Source organism: Mastigoproctus giganteus, chromosome 12 (assembly GCF_048544385.1).
Source record: "Mastigoproctus giganteus isolate SK-2022 chromosome 12, ASM4854438v1, whole genome shotgun sequence".
Taxonomy (NCBI): Eukaryota; Metazoa; Arthropoda; class Arachnida; order Uropygi; family Thelyphonidae; genus Mastigoproctus; species Mastigoproctus giganteus.
This window is the reverse complement of record NC_143586.1, coordinates 91,242,736-91,261,751: the sequence shown is the minus strand read 5'-3', so window position 1 is coordinate 91,261,751 and position 19,016 is coordinate 91,242,736. Positions and strand designations below refer to the sequence as shown.

General features: G+C 38.6%; 1 protein-coding gene across 1 annotated transcript in view; it reads left to right on the top strand.

The window, feature by feature from the left end:
- LOC150077269 (uncharacterized) overlaps window positions 1–18,786 on the top strand; it is a 114,975-nt gene extending 96,189 nt beyond the window's left edge. The window contains exons 6-7 of the mRNA XM_090386294.1: window positions 14,034–14,205; window positions 18,578–18,786. Coding sequence (XP_090242420.1) covers window positions 14,034–14,205; window positions 18,578–18,702 — 297 coding nt within the window. The 3' untranslated portion in view covers window positions 18,703–18,786. The remainder of the gene's footprint in view (window positions 1–14,033; window positions 14,206–18,577) is intronic.
- Window positions 18,787–19,016: the final 230 nt, after the last annotated feature.

The window sequence follows — 19,016 nt, the reverse complement described above, 5'->3', positions numbered from 1 at the left end:
CATCCAGGTAGTTACGAACATCTCCGCTATAATGGGCAGGGGCTCCATCGTGTTGGAACTACATTGTCTGTTGCGTCGATGCAGAAATCTGTTCATCTCTCAAAAGTTGTGGCAATACTTGCTGCAGAAAGATCAAGTAGATAGGTCCGGTTAGATGACACGGTAACAGGTAAGGTCCGATGAGGTGATCTCCCGTAATACTGGCCCATACATTGACCGAAAATCGAATCTGTGCTGCACGACGACTTCTGTGTACAATACCGCTTCAGGAAAGCATTTCCGACCCCACATTGCTATATGATTTCGAGTTGTCAGGATGTACCCTGCCCCTCTTAGAAGTTCTGAAACGTTTAACTGAAACACCCTGTATAATTCATAATACAAATTATATAAATATAATTTGTATTATGAATTGTAATTTGTTTTTAGTTATATTATTGTAATAACTATCATATAACATTTTTTTAATATTTTATATATATATATATATATATATATATATATACACACATACACAGAGAAAATTGGATGTAACAGCCAGAAAGTTCAGTAGGGATGCCACAAAATAAAATAAATTACTTTGGGGTGCCGTTATTAAAAAAAGTTCGAAAATCACTGCTCTGTACAGACGGGACAGATGTTCTGAATCTCCGGCAAGAGAAAGAGTAGCCATTTTAGTTTGTAGAAACGTTTCATCCAAACCTATCCAGCTTTACACCACTCTAGAAGCAGTAGCTGATTGCATTGTTCTTGACATTACTCTCACTCTTTTGTCCATTTATATTCCACCAAACAGTTTCATGTTCCACTGCAAAACTGGATGATTTACTAAATCAACTGCCTCACCCTGTATGCCTTCTAGGGGATCTAAATGCTCATCATCCTTTGTGGTGTTCCTCGAACATGGATCGTAGAGGGCGGATGATCGAAACCATACTCGATAATCATCATTTAGCCTTGCTGAATACTGTTGTATACACATATATCCACCTGCCTACTACAGGATCAACTCTGCTCTTGATCTGTCCGTATGTTCCTCATCCATTTATCCTAGCCTTGAGTGGACAGTATTAACTGACCTTCACAACAGTGATCACTTTCCCATAATAAGCAAAATCAGATAGGTGGTAGATGACCCTCGTCAACCGGTGCAATACCACCACCTTGCTTATTGGAGGGTTGAAGTGGCAAAACCCATGTTTAGTCTCTAGAGCAAAGTTTCTGGCATCCCCCTCCCCCCATACTTCTCCTTCAACCCATGCACGGTACTAAGTACTATAGGTTTTGTTACCTTTCGTGTTTGGGGATTTCATAAAAAAAAAAAAAAAAAAAAAAGACAGATACCGACTATGCCTTCAACAAACAAATTATATGGAATTTTACCGAGCAAACTGGGAACTGTTTTCTAATACAATCCAATTTGATAACCATTTGATCCTTACTGCATCTTTTAAAATGCCACTAGCATATAATAGAACTACTACTTGGAGCTGCTACCACCGAAATACCAAAATTAAGTATTACCAAACAAAGATATAATGGTTGGTGACAAGAGATTGCTTTCTTGCCAAAAGAAAAAAAAAAAAAAAAAAAAAGCTTGGAACGTTTTTTCTGAAATGTTACAATGGAGAACCTTATAAATTATAAACAACTGAAAGCCGAAGCATGGCGAATTCGTAGGAAAGCAAAACAGGATGCGTGGATTCAATTCACTTCTACCATCTGCAGAAACACTGACCCCAGAATAATCTGGAGAAAGATCTTTATCCTCGGCCCCGATTTCCAAGCGATATTAGTGACCGCAGCGCCTTTTCATAGTGATTAGCTGGTACGCTTCGCTGTAAATATGTTTTGCAAGTCCGTTAACTCTGAGTATTAGAATTAAATAGATTTATTCAAATAATATAACTTAGAAAGGAAAATCCCCTTTCTTTAACCCCCTTTTTTAAATTTTTAGTTGATACTAACCCTTTCTTCTTCGCTTGGGTCACTAGGTGGCACCACTCTTGCCTTCACATGGTGGGGCTAGTAATCTGGGAGAAAAAGACAATCTCCCAGGGCCAAAAAGAGCACGTCGTGAGTAAATCAAACTCTGACTTATCTGGGCTGCCAGATGCACCCCAGACATCCAAAATGAAAGACAGTTCTAATGCAGGAATTGCCAAATGCCAGAAAATTGAGGCAGAGAATTATCCTATTCCAACTTTCTTAATTATCCACTCAACTGGTGAAAATGCTATTGGCAAACTCTCACCTTTTAGAGTCCAAAAGGAATTAGAAAGTAGAGTTGGATCTTCCAAGTCTGTAAAATGACTGAGGTCAGGAGGAATCCTCATCGAGATCTCTAATGCTAAACATTCAGAGCAACTTTTGAGCCTTAAACTCTTTGCAGGACTACAAGTAACTGTGACACCCCACAGATCACTGAACTCCTTTGAAGAAGAGATGCTAGAACTTAAAAAATAAGGTGTTATTCAAGTGAAGAGAATCTCCACCAGAAAAGATGGCAATCTTGACCCCCACACGAAATCTTATATTGACATTTAAACATCGCATCGTCCAACATCCATTAAGGCCGTATATTTGGTATGCAATGTCAAGCCATATATTCCAAATCCGCTATGGTGTTTCCGATGTCAAAAGTACGGACATTCTCAGACAACTTGCCAGGGAACCCCTACTTGTGCAAAGTGCTGTTCAGTAGAACATGCCTGCAAAGCCTGTACTGCCCCTCAACCAATATGCCCAAACTGTAAATAGGGCCACCCTACCTATACTAGAACATGTAAATGCTGGAAAAACAAAAAACTTATTCAGAAGTGAAAAACAGACAATGTTTCCTATCAAGAGGCAAAGCAGATCATCTCACCACCAACCCTTCCAAACAGATCTACGTACGCCCAAATTACCAAAAAATATCAGTCAACAGCAACGCAAAATGAATTATCAGTTTCCCTGAAAGAGTTTTTCTCAAATTACTTCAAACCCTGTACAGTGCAACCCAAACTCAAGGAGTCAATACACCAATATCCATACCATGCAAAATACTACATTCTCCGGGCCAAGAATGCAAAGAAAAACCAATTAAAACTACCAGACATCAAAAAGAAATGTATATTAATGAAAAATCTGCAAGATGGTGTAATAGAAATTTTTGTTGAAGAAGACATGGACACGGAAAAACCTTACTTTCCAAAAAAAAAGATAAAAACAAGAGCGAAAATCAGAGAACTTCAACAACACGAAAATGTTCTGAAAGCCTAACAAGAAACAAATTAACACAATAATTCATTGGAATTGTCGTGATTTCTGTGCCAATATTGATGACGTATATGATCGTACCTCTAAATATATGACAATATGTCTGTGCCTTCAAGAGACATTTAAAACCTCAAGATACACCAAAACTGTCTCTCAGTATTATATATATTTTTAACAAAGACAGAACCCATCAAAATACTGCACATGGTGGTGTAGCTGTTTTAGTAAACCCACACGTTCCTGCCAAGCATGTTTTACTGAACTCTCCCCTTGAGGCAGCAGCAGTCCGTGTAGTTGCTAATATCCACATTACAATTTGCTCTTTGTACATTCATGTAGCTTTCATCAAAATTATCTAGATAATCTCATAGCTCTACTCACTACACCTTTCCTCATTCTAGGAGATTTAAATGGTTATCACATACTATGGGGCAACAGCAACATTGATCAAAGAGGAAAACAAATTGAAAAAATGTTTAGATGATAACAACCTTCTTCTAAATGACGGGTCACCTACATATGTTCACCTTCCTTCTGGAACAAATACTGCAATAGATTTGTCCATCTGTTCAGCAGCCCTATATCCAATTCTAAAGTGGTCAGTAAATAATGATCCACTGATAATGATCATTTTCCCATACTAATTGAATTACTAAATAAGCACTCTTATCATCCTTCTAAAATTCTGCAGTGGCTCACTGATAAAACAAATTGGCAGATGTATAAAAAAACTAGCTATATTTGACCCAAAAATAATTCAAGAATCCCCAACTGATGAAGCAGTTGAATATGTCATAAAAACAATATTACATGCCACAGAACACAGTATACCAAAATCCTTTTCAAAATTGCCGATATACCCAAAAATCTGGTGGAGTAATGAATGCCAGTCAGCTAAAAAAGAGCAAAATAAAGCGTGGAATTCCTTCGCCGCAGTCCAACTACAGAAATTCTTATCTAGTATAAATGCTCAAGAGCAAGGTACATTAGACGATATAATAAAAAGGCAAGTTGGATCCACTTTACTTCAATGATCAATCAAGACACCCCTACAAATAAAATTTGGAAAATAATCAGAAAAATCAGGTAAACATCAGATGACTCCTGTGCCTATCATGGAATGGAGGGGACAGAACATTTCTGACCTTGTTGAAATTGCTAATATCTTAGGGGAAACTTTTGCCAAAGCATCAACAGAAATTTACACACCAGCCTTCAGAATATGTAAAAGAAATACAGAAAAACAAAAATTAAACTTTTCGTCTAAAAAGAATGAACAATACAACCTACCATTTACTCTCCACGAACTACGTAGAGATCTAGCAACATATAGATGCAGTGCTATAGGACAAAATAATATTCACTACTTGATGATACAGAAACTAAGTACTGAATCATTACTGTCACTCGTTGATCTGCTCAGTAGACTTTACCTAGCAGATACATTCCTTAAAAAATGGCACCATGCTACAGTCCTTGCCTTCCTTAAACTAGGAAGGGACCCAACAAACCCTACTAGCTATAGACCCACTGCCTTGACAAGTTGCCTCTGAAAAATTCTTGAAAAGATGATAAACCGTCGACTGATATGGTACCTACAAAACTTTAATCTCCTACATTCTGCACAATATGGAATCTGAAAAAACAGATCAACACTAGATATACTAGTAAGACTTGAGAACTCTATCAGAAATGCATTCCTTAGATTGGAACATCATGTCATGGTGTGTTTTGATATCAGTAAAGCTTACGATTCCATGTGGAAGTATGGAATACTCCTCAAATCATATCACCATGGACTTCGGCGTCATCTCCCGATTTTCAAAATCCCCGATTATCCTAAGTGTTCTTACAAGGAGTTCCCCAAGACTCTGTACTCAGTGCTACACTTCTTATAATTGCAATAAACACCATTGCCGAACAGATTCCAAACACTATTGATACAGCACTATTTGTAGGTGACCTTTGCATTTCGTATCATGCAAAAAACATGAATACTGTTGAAAGACAGTTACAATGGGCAATAACTAAGATCATTTCAAGGACACAAACTAAGGGATTTCAACTCTGTCTGCATGAAACGTTGTGCATACATTTTGCCGCCAGCGTAAACTTCACTCACATCCGGAACTACAACTGAATCACCAACCAACAGCAGTTCATCCCAGCATACGGTTCTTAGGAATCACATTAGATCATAAACTTAACCTTTTTAGAGTATATAAAAAACTAAGAACATCCTGTCAGCAAAAGCTAAATATCACATGGGTTCTCTCAGCAACTAAGTGGGGAGCTGATTGAGTTACCATGTTACGATTATACAGAGCCTTAATAAGATCAAAGCTTGCCTATGGCGCACCAGTGTATAGCTCAGCAAGACCTAGTGTCCTTCGCTGGCTTAACCCTGTCCACCATACTGCAATATGCGTTGCCATAGAAGCATGTCTCGAATACATAGCCTAAATGCTGAAGTGCATGAACCCCTCTCTCAACCAGAACACAACAACTTATATATATATATATATATATATATATATATATTTTTTTTATGTAAACCCCAAACACGAGAGGTGTTAGTACCTATAGTACTTAGTACCGTGCTTGGGTTGGAGGTTGAGAAGACGAAAGAAGATATTTGTTGACATTGGACTTAAACTTCTGTAGACTGTAGTCTTCAGGAAATACGTATGAAGGAAGATTGTTCCAGAAAACGGCAGTTGAATGAATAAACAAGGAAGATGAAAAGTTGGTTCTCTGAGTTTGAAGTTGGACAGTAAGTGGATGTTGGCTGGTGGCAGCACGTGTTCGGACTGTTTTGAAAGAGAGAGCAGGAATTATAGAAGCTAATTCAAAAGAATAGTGCCCACGGAAATATCTGTAGAAGAGGCATGCAGCAGAAACAGTATGTCTATGAGACAGCGAGTGCAGAGACTCTGTTAGAGATGAGTCATTAATTAACCTAACTGCCCTCTTCTGAATGGAATCAAGAAACCTGAGAGAGGTTTTGGGGGCACAACCCCAGATGTGGGAACAATATTCCATGGTAGGGCGGATTTGCGATTTATACAGAGTGAGCAGCTGTTTGGAAGAAAAGTAACGCCGAGAGCGAAAGAGAAAACCAAGTTTTTTAGATGCAGAAGAAGCAATATTTGTAATGTGCTTGTGCCAAGAGAGATTAGAAGTCAGGGTAATCCCCAAAAGAGATATATCATTTTGCCTAGAAATCGGAGTGTCACTAAAGATAAGCATAGAAGCAGAAGAATCCTTTTTGCGAGATATAAGACAAGACTGAGTTTTAGAAGAGTTGAAATCAACTAAGTTGTCTTTGCCCCACTGGAGAATTACCTGAAGATCGGCACTTAAGGAATTGGTAGCAGATTTTCAAGAAGTTGAAGCTGATTGAGCAGGACAAGGTTTCTCAAAATGGAAAGTTGAATGCAATGTGCTATCATTGGCAAAACTACGGATAGGATTTCCAGTCAATGGAAGAAGGTCATTAATATACAAGAGGAAAAGAGTGGGGGAAAGAACTGAACCTTGGGGGACAGCAGCATTAGTGGAGAAGTTAGAAGACAGAGAACCATCTACCATCACCCTCAGTGAGCGATCAGAGAGAAAACTGGATAACCAATTACTAAAAACAGTTGGCAAACCATAAGATGGAAGCTTGTTTAGAAGACATTTATACCAAACACGATCGAAAGCCTTTGAGATGTCAAGAGCAATTACTTGTGTTTCACCGAACCTTTCCATTGAATTAGTCCATAAATGGGTAACATAAGCCAGGATATCACCAGTGGATCGATACTGATGGAATCCATACTGGCGATCGTTGATCAGACGGAAGGTTTCTAGGTAGTTTAAAACTTGGCGGTTAATTGATTTCTCCATTACTTTAGAAAGAGTAGAAGTAATTGCAATGGGACGATAATTGGATGGGAGGGATTTGTCACCGTTTTTAGGAACTGGTGGATATGAGCAAATTTCCAAGCAGAAGGAAAAACACCTTTGGAATAAGAAAGTGAAAAAAGGCGGCAAAGAATAGGAGTAAGTTCAGGAGCACAGGTTTTGAGAAGAAGTGGAGAAATACCATCGGGACCTGGAGCTTTCTTAGCATCAAGGTTCATCAAAATCCTTCTGACATCCTTTTAACGGAAGACCACAGGAGGCATTGAATGGAGCGTGTTGGGAATAGTGGGAGGTATTTTACCAAGATCATTAATGCATGAGTTGAAAGAAAAATGGGATGCTAGCAGGTCAGCTTTATCCTTGGCTGAAGTGACAACAGAGCCATCTGGTTTGGACAGGTGGGAGCAGAGATGGGCAAAAGTTGTGGCCAAAGCTTTGGCAAGAGACCAGTATGCTCGGCTACCATTAGGGCAAGAAGCAAGTTTTTTACTCTTAGCCTGTTCAAACTGTAGTTTGGACTGGTTAATAACTGCTTTACAATTGTTGCGAGCTTTGGTGTAGGCAGAAAATGAAACTGAAGAATTAGAAACAAGCCAATTACGATATGCAACGTTCTTCTCTTGGACAGCCTTAGCACATTTATTGGAAAACCAAGGTTTAGATAAAGGACGAGATTTTAAAGTGGAGTGTGGGATAAAGGATTCCATTCCTGCAAGAATAATTTCACTGACACGATCTGAGCAAACATTGACATCAGAAGTTTTGAAACAGTAATCAGACCAAGTAAAAGAAGAAAAGAAGTCTCGCAGGTCATCCCATTTTGCATTCTTGTAATGCCAAACAATACGAGGTTGGGAATAGCCATGAGATAAAGGTTCCATTGGAGAAGAGACAATCACCAAGTTGTGATCTGAAGTGCCTAAAGGACCTCTCACTTCAACCTTGTACTTAGAAGGGTTGTTTGTGAGAAAAAGATCAAGCGTATTGGCTGTATGATTAGGATTGTCCGGTATTCTTGTAGGTAAATGAACAATCTTTGCAAGATCATTAGTAATTGCAAAAGCCTCAGCATCTCGACCAGCTGGGTCGATGTGACTAGAAAACGGAAGCCAGCTGGAGTTGTGAACATTAAAATCACCAAGGAAAATTACCTCACTGTTAGGAAAGTTGGACTAGAGAAAGTCAAGTTGCAAAGAGAGGAAGTCAAAGAGCTCCAAGTGATTAGTGGAGTTGGGAGAACAGTAGAGACAACAGATGAATTTGACACAATGAGGTAGAGAGATTTTAAGACAGAGAAGATCAAAGAGAGGAGATTCCAAATTGCCAAGTCTCTGACAGGGAATATCAGAACGGACATATGCACAAGTACCACCTTTGAGGCGAAAGGAATCATACAGCGAATAATTTGGGCATCTGAGATGAGCAGTAGTTGAATCAACCGATAACTGAGATTCTGTCAGAAAAAGTACATGGGGTTTGGCAGACTGCAAGTGAAAATGGACATCATTGAGATTAGAATTGAGACCATTTATATTTGTGAAATGAATTTGGAAGTGCTTGGGAGGTTTAGATCTTTTCGCAGATAAGCTTGCTCTATTAGTTTGACAATTCATGGTGTATTCAATAGTAAGAAAAAGTGGGTGGGACATGCTGTATGAAGTAATGAAATTTTTGGATATGGCATACACATGGTAAGAATATATCCAGATCCTTGACATAACATGGCCTCGACAATGCTCCCCGCATAGACACTACTCGGACTCCCTCCAGTCACTATCTGGCAGAGTAGAAGTAGCAAGATTATACCCTAGCTGATCCGGAAGCCTCCTAGAGAGTTACCAATAGGTTCAGTCCGGTGTACTAACTAGCGGCCGGCCTGCGAACACCGTTTTAGAGCTGTACCCTCAATGTAAGGAATATTGGATCTCACCACGATGTTCATCATAACCTCAAAAGCCATCAATCATACTGCCTGATGGAAGAGATGGGGAAGGGTTGACCGGAACTTAGCTCTAGAGACTAAACATGGGTTTCACCACTTCAAGCCTCCAATAAGCAAAGTGGTGGTATTATACCGATTGATGAGAGTCACTACCACCTAGTACTGCCTGGTAACATATAGTGGTGGCGTTCCTCCATGTAGTGTGGGCACCACACCTCGACCCCTGCTTACGTTGGTTCACACCTGGATGGTCACCCCCATGTACTTTTGCATGGAGGTTATACCCAGGACGATATGCACATAAAATTAGATCTGTGCCTGAACACCCAAACTGGCAGATACTTTTCACCCACCAGCACAACATGTTATAACGAAACCGCCCTTCTGCTAACTGAACATTAGGTATGCGAGTAAAATACCTTTTAGAAGAACTTAATGTCTTTTAATAATGTTGCAAATACACTTCCAATTTCCTGTGCTCCTTGAGACTTCACCTTCATGTAATTCATCCCTCCATCAATGGAATAAATCTACATTACATAAAGAAAATTTCTTACAACTGTATCATGCAGTAGTGGATCAGTTCCCCAATTTCGGCATAGTGCATATGGACGGATCAAAGGATGAGGCCGCAGTTTTTCCGAACATCACATTGGCCTGCGAATTTCCATATGTGTTCAGTATATTCTGTGCCGAACTAATGGCTATTCAGATTGCACTGAAGCATATCAAGTCCTCTGATATTGAAAATAGTGCAATTTTTACAGATTCTTTAAGTGCACTCAAGCCCTGAAAAACACCATGAATATCACCCACCCAGTCTTAAAAGAAGTAACCTCCTCTATTCAGACTTGGCAAAAGCATACACCTCTGCTGGGTCCCTGGACATATGGGAATTCTAGGAAATTAATTAGCTCACAATGCTGCAAAATTGGCCATTTCCAATGACAATTGGAAAATACCATATCAAGACTACAAATCAATAATCCAGAGAAAATGCATGAACCAGTGGCAATTATTGTGGGAAAATCAATATAACAATAAGCTTTGGAGTATCAAGCCCAAATGTTGAGCGATGGCATTCAAGCTTCATCTCAATTCGAAAACAGGAGATAATATTGGCATACCTACAAATAGGTCACACAAATATCACTCATAGTTATCTATTAAGAGGGTATCTCACCCCCCCCCCCCCAGTGTCATCACTGCAACACAGTACTTTCAGTAAAACATGTCCTTGTTGAATGCCATCGCTCAACAGTAAGAAGTAAGTGTAGAAGATCCTCTACACTTACTTCACCCTTAGGCAATAAAGCAAATGTCTTGAGCATTTTTACCTTACTCAAAATTATTAATGTATATCACCTCCTTAACTAGTTAATCTAACTTGCTGGTACTATTTATTGCAATTATCTCTATCTGACAGGAAATAGCATAAATACTTGCCATATGTATGGTGCACTATGGCCATAGTTGCCGATGCACCTAATAAATCCCTAAACCACCAACAACAACATAACCTACCTACAAACTACATGCCTCCAGAAATTTAACATCCTTCGTGCACTATCCTCAACTGCTTGGGGTGCTGACAGGCAGTCATTGCTGAATTTATATCGTGCTCTAATCAGGTCACAATTAGATTATGGAGCTATAGTATATGCTTCAGCTAAAAACAGCATCTTACGGTCTCTGAACACCATCCAATACAGTGCCCTGCTATCTCCACTAGGTGACTACAGAATCTCGCTAGTACAGAGCCTGTACATAGAAGCAAATGACCCTCTGCTTTATCTTAGAAGGCAATGCCTACTTTGCCAATACGCTGCCAAAATAAGAAGCTTTCCAACTCACTCTTGTTGGGTATACCTCAGCGAACCTCTTTGGCCAACACTATGAATCCAAGCCTAATGATCCTAGGCCTGCTGGCATACACCTTCAAGAAGTAATACAGAAGTGGAAAATCAGCTGCAAGAAAATTGCAGAAAGTAGAAATATGCCTTTACCTCCATGTGATAGACATGATATAGACATTGATCTAAAGCCATCAATTGCTCACTGGTCAAAAAATACCATTCCACCATTTAACATTCAACAGTTACATGCCAATTATACTTCAGAACACAGTTGGAAACTCATAGTCTATACAGATGGCTCTAATTCCCAATCACATGTAGGGGCAGCAGCTGTATTCCCTTTGCATGTAACCTCAAAATCCCTTCCAGTTGAGTGCAGCATACTTTCTGCAGAACTATATGCTATCCAGCTTGCATTAAGTGAAATATGTCCACAGTCATCACTCTATTCTAATATATTCTGATTTGCTCAGTGCCATCTGAACCATACAGGGTAAACAACATTCTAATCGTCCTTTCCTACAAGAAATTGGCTTTCTAATCAACCTCTGTCAAAGGAAACACTCTGAAATAACTCTTTGCTGGATCCCAGGACACTGCAAAATAGAAGGCAGTGAAAAAGCAGACAATGAAGCTAAGTCAACATTAGAACTGCCAGACAAATGATTGGACTAAAATCCCATACTCTGATTTTAGTCCAATCATTATTATTATAGAAAGAGAAAATGAATGGACCCAGATATGGAAAAATCAAATCAACAATAAGCTACAGGAAATAAAATCTAATCCACAAATATGGCAATCCAGCATCAGAGGAAGTTGCAGAGAAGAAGTAATGCTTTCCAGACTACGAATTGGCCATACTCATTATCAGTTAGTTAATAAAAATTCCCCACTCTGTGTTCAATGCGAAGTTCAGCTTTCAGTAAGACACATTCTTTTGGTATGCCCTTGTTTCAGAAATTTCAGATTCCTTTGTTTTCAGAGTTTATGCTATAGTCAGAATCCACTTACCCTTCAACAGATCTTAGGTAACTCTGCAAATCTAGATGAACTGTTTAATTTTATTCGGCAAATCTGATTTTATAAACAAATCTAAAATAATTTTTGATGTACCTTAAAAACTTGGAAAGACACATTTTGGCCATTGATGTTCTTGTGCCTTAAACAATAACAGCAACCTCCCTGAGAGTCTCAGGAAATCCCTAGCATTTATCCCACTATAGTATCATCTTCCCTACTTCCTAGCCTGTCTCCTCATGCTAGGGAATCAGGACCATACTTACTCTTCTTGGGGCCCCTAGGTGCTAAGCTCTTACAGGGATCACTTCAAAGATACCAGAGGTCCAGAGTCCAAAAAGAAAAAACTTGCATATATAAATATAATCAGAAAAAAACAATTATTTTTACTATCTGTTTAAACACAAACATTGCAATACAAAGGTCGCTTTAAAATTTTGAAATTACAGAAGCCATGCGAGCCCCCACCCTCCTCAATGGTGAGACCTGAGGCCAGCGCCTCACGCACTTGTTTATAAGTACAGCCCTGCAGGGAATTGTGGTGTTCCACTTGCAACCTGGCTAAGAGGCTAGATGAACAACGCAACCCAACACTAATACTTCACAAACACACACTAAGTAACACTCTGTGTGGCCTTTACAGGATTTTGTAGAGTTCACTGCATGGAGTTAGGGGAGACCCCCAGCGCCACTTGTCAAATAACACTGTATACTATATACTCCTTTGAATCATTCATGAGCTCCACTAACAAAGAAAGGTAGCTTAATTTCCTTACCCTAATTCTGGATTCCATTTCATTCTGAAGGTGTTTAGTTTTGTTGTAAAACAGTGCTGTTGACTCTGTGCCCACAGCACTGTTTTAATGTTATTCTTTTCAAACCAAAAGTTGCAATTCTTGCTTTTTGATGTGGAGTACTGTTGCACAGGAAGGTGTTAAGAGCCACTTCAATAAAATTTCCACAACAAAGAGCATGTAGAATTGTCCAGAACCTCAATATAGAACACAGCATTCATGGTTGCACTGTTCTATTCGTGGATTGATGGATCTAGTTTATACCATAAGAAACATTTCCAGATCACAACTTCTCAACTTCGCATTTAGAACCAGGGCCGTGCCGAGTCATTTTAGTACCTGAGGCAAGAATAAAAAATTGTACCCTCCAATAAAATATTTTAAAAAATTAATTTAAAAAATATGACATTTAAAATACATTTCTGGTACATGTGTCAATAAAAAATTAAAATTGAGGTATGACAACCATTGGGGCGACAACCGTGGTGGTGCGCAGAGCTCAGTATCTGTACAGTGGCGCTACAAAAATTTTTGTCTTGCAAAGGCAAGATGATAAACGAATTGGAATAATCAAAACATAAAATCAAAAACATTGGCAATTATTTAATCTGAGGCAAGAGCCTCATTTGCCTCACCCTCAGCACGGCTCTGTTTAGAACAATGCATTAAGTAGCTGATTCTCCGAAGCCATCCATCAGACTAGAAGAGCATGTGATGTGACTTGTCACTCCAGAGCACCAATTTCCATTGCTCTACAGTTTAAGTTTGATATGGTTAATTTTTCCCAAATTATAGGATATTTGACAGTAGAGTGTATTTAAAGCATATAATACTAATATCTGTAAAAAGGAAGACAAATCAAAAAATGGCTTGATAACATCGAAGAATGGATGGAAGTCTTACAACACAAGAACTTTTTCACAGAGCAAGAGGCAGTTGGCTGGAAAATGTTGGTCTCCAGTGTTCAAATTGAACATGGAACCTGAAGGAGGTCTGTAAAAAAAAGTTGCATATTGGATATGGAGACCTGCATCGAGAGCATTCCTCCTGTGGTATCTTGCTTTTCTGGGAAAATCAATATAGACTTATCTCAGTTTTTTTTTTTTTTTTTTTTTTAGTAACCTAACATGCCATAAGGTCTGAGGATTTCCTATATATCTATTGTCTTTGAAGCACTCCGTTACTGTTCTTATTAATAAATATAAATTTTAACGTGTTTTTTTTTTAGTATACTTTTTCTTGAACTTTCAGGCCAAAAAACAGCTGAAAGAATTAGCCGAAAAAAAATTTCCACTCTTACTGGCTTTTAGTGAAAATGATGCAATAGTAAAGAAAGAAGGATTATATGAGATGGCAGAATTATTGGGACTCAAGAAAGAAAACATGTGGTATTATGATAAGAATGGAGAGGAAATAAGAAGAGGTTGGTATCAAACTTAATGGATAATCTTCTTTTAGTACACTGGATATGGGTAAAAATGTGCAATATATTTTTATACGTTTTTTATGTTACAATTATCTTGTTATTAATAAGAAAAATAAAATCTTTAATCCACAAGGCAGTAGAACAAGGTTATCAGCTATATATAGATAGGTTACAGTCACAGACTGGTAACAGTAAATTAGTAAAAGGCAAATGCATTTGATACTATCCCACATCAATGTCTTGTGTGTAAGATGAGAAAGTATGGTGTTGAAAGTATGGTAAGATGCCACAGTGGATAAAGGGATGGTTAACTTGTAGAGAGAGAGAGAGAGAGAGAGAGAGAGAGAGAGAGAGAGAGAGCAAGAGCGATTATACTTGGAGTTCTCCAAGTGGACTAGTATGAAAAGTGGGATTCCTCAGGATTCATTCTGGGGATCATAAATGTTCAAATCACTTCTTGAATACTATATACAAGTCTACAGGCTTGTATATAGTGGCAGTGGTAGTAGCAGCAGCAAATGATGCAAGAAAGCAACCTTATATAGCATGAGCCAAAAAAAAGCACCACACACTTCTCCCATCCATACCTTTCAAGAATTTGTAGTCTTTCCTTGAATTTATTCAAACCATCCACTTCCACACATCTCGCAGGTGCCTAGTCCCAAGATGCTGCAATTTGCAGAACTGAAGCCTTTCTAGGTAATAGCACCCTTTTATTCCTTTCACCAATATGGTTATCCTGCTCTGTACCTGTCCCATCAGATCTACATCCTTCCTAAAGTGAGGCCTCCAGATCTGTATACAGTACTCAAGATGCAGCATAACCATGATCTTATGCAAAGGGATAACACCTCCTTATCCCTGTAAGCAAAGTTTCTGTATGAACTCCATGAACTGTTATGGCAGCAGGTCTGCACTTCTCAGAGAATTTCATATCTGACTGCACAATTATCCCCAAGTCTTTCATTTTTCACTAGATCTTATTGCAGTAGCTCACCCTGATTACTGTTGATAACCACCCTGCCAACCATTGTATCATCAGCAAACTTTAACATTAAGCCTGATTTATCTTCATCAATATCATTAATAATACTGAAACAGGTGCTGTGATGCTATTGCACTTAATATATACATAGTCTAATACTGAAACAACAATGTGCCCACCACTGAACCCTGTGGCACTTTACTAATAACATTAGTTCACGAAAAGCAGTGCCCGTTGATAACCACTTGCTGTCTTCTTTCATTTAACCATCCCATTAGCCAAAACAATAACTTGCCATTAATGCCATATTTCTCCAGTTTACACAGCAGTCTTTCATGTGCAACACTATCAAAAGCCTGAATTTCAAGTATATGATATCAAAATTATTTTTTGCATCCAGTTGAATTCAAAAAATAATTGCATAATTGGACACTGCATCATAGTAACTTATTAGGTTGGTTAGACAAGACCACCACTTAAAAAATCCATGTTATGATGGCAGTATAATTGCATTCCTCTCCAGATGGTCCTGCATACTTCTTTAACCAGTGACTCTGTTATTTTCCCTGGAACAGATGTTAAACTAATTAGCCAGGTCTGTAATTAGTCATGTCACCTTTTGATTCTCCTTTATTAATTAGGGATACGTTTGCATGGCTCTAGTCCATGTGACCTCTCACAAATTCACGGATGCTCTCATAATTATGGCTATAGGCTTGCTTACCTCCTTTGCTTGCTCTCTTAATATGATTGGATAGATCCCATCCACCCTGGTGCCTTATTTATGTTCGGCTTCAACAATTCCTCTTCCAATTTCCTTTCAGTTATCAAAAATCATTTAGCTCCCCCATTGAAGTTTGATTAAACTTCTGCATCTCTTCCGATAATGAATTCCTCATGTGTGAATGTAGATGTAAAATACCTGTTCAATTTGTCAGCAACTTGAGCAGATTTATCAAAGTTAACCCGTTGACATCAAATAGCCCAATGTAATTCAGTCCCTTCTCTCTCTCTGCTGTTAATATAAGCATAGAATTTTTTGTGCTTTTCTTTGCCAGAGACCTCACAATCTCCTTTGCTTGCCTAACCCCTCAACGTGGGCACCTGTACATGGTGAGAGGACCTCCCAGTGATGCTGCTGGATTTTCAGTTTAGTATCAATGGGATCCAATGCCACAGGCTAGGTTCCAGTCTAACATCAATGGAATCCGGAATGTTTGCTGTGCACTGCAATGCCTTCGTCTTGAGACAACATCTAGTCACGATCAACCTAGATCTTGAAAATGCATTCGACACTACTTGGTGCCATAGTAATATAATGGATCTTTACCATCTAGGTCTAAGGAGACAATTGCCTGAAATAATTCAAAATTTCTTGTGACTTCGGTATTTTCAGGTCCGATATAAAAATGTACTGTCTACATCTCACATTCAAGAGGAAGGCATACCACAGGATTTGATACTTAGTCCAACAATATTCGCAATTTGAGTTAGCAATATGACATGGAACATCCCAAAAACTGTTGAAACTTACATATATGCAGACAACCTTACATTACCTGTCAGTCTAAAAGTATGAACACCATCGAACGGCAGCTCCAACTAGCCATAACCAAAATAGAATCCTGGACTTCACGGAATGGTTATCGACTGTCAGAAAATAAACGCACTTCCACTCACTTCTGCAAGCTATGGGCTCTCCATCCTGATCCTGAACTAGAAATAAACAAAACTCCAATCCCATTTGTTAATACCATTAAATTTCTTGGACTGATATTGGACAGCAAGCTGAACTTCCAAGCTGACATCACTCATTTAAGAACCACTTGTCTAAAGCATGTGAATATACTTCGATCAGTCTCATCCATGTCACAGGGAGCTGATCCGGTATACCTTACTACACCTGTTATTGTTGTTATTGTTATTTGTTTTTTAGGAGCATTAGCAACTAAGGCCATATTGCTCCGGGGATATGCGGTGGTCATTCCCTGACCTTTCCGCATCCTCCGTATTTGGTGGGCACGGCCTCGAACCCCGGTCTAATCAAGAAGCGTGTGCTACGCACTGCTGCTCCTGGCTACGGAGGCGCCTTACTACACCTGTACAAGTCCCTAATCTGTTCATGCATGCATGGATTACGGTTCTCCAGTATATGATTCTGCTAGGGTAAGCACGTTAGAAAGGCTGAATGTCATACAGCACGGTGCTCTGAGGACAGCTCTAGGAGCTTTTAAGACTTCTCCGGTCCAAAGCCTTTACATTGAAGTACATGATCCTCCATTACATCTTCGCAGAAAAATATTGCTGTCTCAATATGCTGCTAAGATCCAAAGTCTTCCTTCCCATCCTAGTTGGAAGTACTTTTATAATACCCAGTGGATTTCCTTTTATGAGAGTAAGCCACATAAAAACCGACCTGCGTCACTCAGACTTAAAGAAATTCTTCATACTTGGAATGTTGATCTAAGTGACATTTCTGAGGACACCACTCTTCCTATACCACCTTGGTTATGTTTTCATGTCTCTCATAATGACTACTTTCCCACTTTCTTCGATGGGGAAAGGATATTTTAGCTTCTGCTAATATCAGACAGTTGCATGCAGCCCATGGCAACCTCGACTACAATTCCTGTGCAATATACACTGATGAATCAAAAACTGAAAATGCTGTAGGTGCTGCATCAGTTTTCCCGTCATTTACCATTACAGCCTCATCATGTCTTCACTGCTGAACTGTATGCCATAAAGCTTGCACTTGAACAGATTAGCATTAGCAGAGGCATATGATGCAAGAAAGCAAGCTTATGCAGCATCAGCCAAAAAAAAAAAAAAACTTCCACTTCACCCCTCCGTTCATTCAAAATACCTGTCCAGCTGAGCCTTAAATTATTAGCCTTAGTCACTGATGCACCAATAAAACCCAAAACAACAACAACATTGCTTTCAAACTTACAGGAATTGTCACTTAGCCATGTCATAGATGAAAAATCAAACCTTACATAATTTTTCTCTTTCCTGAAACGAATTGGTTTATATGACCATTTCTGACCGCTTCCATAGAAGCTAACACAAGTAGTATTAACTACACTGATAGGCTCAATATGTGTCTCTGTGAAACTTTATTCACATGCTCATCTGGGAAGACCAGATGAGCATGTGAGTAATGTTTCATCACAGAGACACAAAGCAATTTTATGGATAACCGCAGGAACCATTTGACACAATACAATACAGTACAAAAAGTATTTGCATGTGGCTGTTCCTATATACAATTAAGAACTAAAAAGTATGTTATTTGTAATTTAATAAAAATTTCTTAAATGATAGACCTCCAAATTTAATTGTTTTATTTTAATTAATATATGCATACAAATTTTCTTTTAGGTATTGACAAAGAGTATTTAAAGGTACTGGTCTTTGAAGGTGGTGGCCATTACGTTTTCCTGAAGCATGCAGATATAGTTAATGATGCAGTAACAGAATTCATGAAAAACTGTCGAACTGATTGAACAAAATCACCGAAAGAAGTAGTTTATATTCTGTTAGAAATTAAGACTGAATTTGATTAGAATTCAAACTGAAAGCAAATGTCCCCCCCCTTTTAGCTTGGTGAATCTCCTAGGTACATTAATATACTATATATCATCAGAACACTTGATATAATCTAGAGACAAACCAAATTTGCTCGGCTGTATAATAGTACTAATAATGAAGAAGATAGCTTTTTATTATTATAAAGCATCTCCTTTATTCAAATAGTGGGAGAATAAATATATAAATCAGTGGAAACATTTAAGTGCAAAATCAAATTGTCATATAAATA